We start from the raw sequence: 2,470 nt of genomic DNA, 5'->3' as shown, positions 1-2,470 counted from the left end.
CACACACACACACACACACACACACACACCTTCTTGAAGGCCTTCACCAGCTTCTTCTTGTCATAGTCAGCAGAGATGCCCTGGACGGTGGTGAGGGTCTTCCTGCCGTTCCTCTGCTGGATTCTTATGTGGATGTAGTCCTCTGTCCCGGCGGGGAGGCGGTCATCACCCTTAGTTGCATCAGCAAAGGGGTCTGAGCAGGACCAGAGCAGACATGTTGGACCGGTTCTGTTCATGGGCTCAGAGCTCTACACAACATGTGCTAACAATAAACCCACAACACGGTAAGAGKAGAGCTACACAACTACACAACTACCGTGTAGAAACCATGAAACTTGTCCTTTYTGTGTTATTAGCCGGAGCTAACGGATGTTAGCATCTGCTAGGCCTAATGGCGGCCGCCTGAAAAACCCGCTGAGATCTTCGATAAGTTTCATTTTTATTACAACTGATAAAAGATTTAAAGAAATAAATCCCGTCAGAACCATGACAGCTGTCTTTAAGACAAGCTCCACAACAGACAACTTCCAGCACAAAAAGCGGCGGATCTCGCCCTTCCCCCACCGGGCCGGACCGTTCCGGGCCGGGCCGTTCCGGGCCGTCCGGGCCTCCATCCACCGAGGAGACAAAGACTTACCAAAGGTTTGGAGATTCTGGATAGCGGACATACGATAAGATTAGCTTTCCTCTCAGGTAATAACTTGGTGGTGAGCGGGTTCGTCAGAAGACTTGGACTTGTTCAGACTGCTCTGGTTCTGGACCTGATCCTGATCAGCAGCTTCACCAAATGGAGGCTTGAGTCTCGAAAACAAGACTTTATAGACCCGCCCCGAAACTGACGTCACGACGTAACTGACGTAAGTACGAGAAACAGCCGGGAGCCACGCCCTGAAAGGTTTCTCAACTTTACAGGAAAAGGTGACGTCATTGAGCCAGAAGAACATGAAGTCTTTGAACAAAGATCAGGTCTGCTGGTGGTGGCCCGGGGCCAGAGGCTGTGTGCCAGCCCACCTCTGTCCCACTTCACCATCATCACTGTCTGAATGACAACTACAATTATATATATCTATAATGTTATTATTGTTTTTATTATTATTATTATTATTATTATTATTATTATTATTATTATTATTATTATTATTATTTTTATTATTATTATCATTATTGTTATTGTTATCAATATTGTTATTATTGTTTTTATTATTATTATTATTATTATTATTATTATAATTAGTGCCAAGAACAGAGTGAAGCTGATAATGTGAGATCCTGGAGGAGCATTGATCAATAAATCAGATTTATTCTGTCGTCCTGTCAACACAACATCAAACTGGAGTTTAACACATTAAACATCTGGTCATCTTCAGAAACCATCAGGACATGTAGACGTGTGCTCTCAGGTTTTATTTTATTTATCTGCAATAATCCATGGCACATCCTTATGATGCAGTTATTGTTTAATACAACTGTTCAATAATAATTATTATAATAATAATAAAATCAACAAAAACACTTTTATAACCTACAGTAATATTTATTGTGTCAATGGTAATATCAAATAGTATTTCTGTAGCACATTAAATACAACAACAGCTGAAAACAGTGCTTTACAGGTCAGTCAAAAACTTGGATCATTAAACAAAATAAAATATAGAAACACACCATAAAACCAAAAATAAAGAAAAAACATCATCTCTGATTAAACTTGAACCCGATGCTGAATGACAAGTGAAAGAAAAGACATGTCTGCAGGAAGTAGACTGGTCCACAGCTGTGGACCAGTCTACTTCCTGCAGACTGTGTGAACAGATGTGTCCTGATGGACAGAAGGAGCAGCAGAAGTGTACAGTCTGTTCACCATTTCTTCTGACCTCAGGTCACACAGGGACAGAAACTGTAACGTGTGTTTTATATAGTGTACATAATCCACTGCACAACTTTATAAATCATTCTTTTAAATCCATCCAGTGGTACCAGAGATATTTTGCTAACACAGGCATGTATCTTCATGGCATAGGGTAACAATAAAATAAGGTGGTCATAATATTCCACATTTATTAACATAAAAATACAAGAGAAAAAGATTTCAGTTATTGTTTCAGCATCATTCAAATGACCTGCAGCTTGTGTGTAACGTCAGCTACACAACAGTAATCACACAGTTTACACTTCACTCAACACTTAATGACAACTTGTAGTTTTTGGGCCACAGCAGTAATATTCATCTGAGCTGAGAGTGAAGAACATGGATCAGTTCTAAACAGAACTGATCCATGTTCAGGACAGAAGAACCGCTTCATGGTTCTGCTCTTAATACAGACCTGCTGTAGAACTGTACAGACTGTTACTGTGCAGACTGTTACTGTACAGACTGTTACTGTACAGACTGTTACTGTATAGACTGTTACTGTACAGACTGTTACTGTGTAGACTGTTACTGTACAGACTGTTACTGTGCAGACTGTTACTG

At 40.4% G+C, this 2,470-nt stretch overlaps 1 protein-coding gene across 1 annotated transcript; it reads right to left on the bottom strand.

The window, feature by feature from the left end:
- Nucleotides 1-29: 29 nt before the first annotated feature.
- On the bottom strand, nucleotides 30-824 carry eif1 (eukaryotic translation initiation factor 1; the record flags this gene model as incomplete). Its single annotated transcript, XM_014034208.1, is given in 2 exon segments — nucleotides 30-193; nucleotides 638-824. Coding segments are annotated over 2 exon segments (195 nt in total), but the record flags the coding sequence as incomplete, so codon positions are not given.
- Between the last annotated feature and the right edge of the window lie 1,646 nt (nucleotides 825-2,470).

This window comes from Austrofundulus limnaeus, unplaced genomic scaffold (assembly GCF_001266775.1).
Source record: "Austrofundulus limnaeus strain Quisiro unplaced genomic scaffold, Austrofundulus_limnaeus-1.0 Scaffold2010, whole genome shotgun sequence".
In the NCBI taxonomy this organism is placed as follows: domain Eukaryota; kingdom Metazoa; phylum Chordata; class Actinopteri; order Cyprinodontiformes; family Rivulidae; genus Austrofundulus; species Austrofundulus limnaeus.
This window is presented reverse-complemented; position numbering and strand designations above follow the sequence as displayed.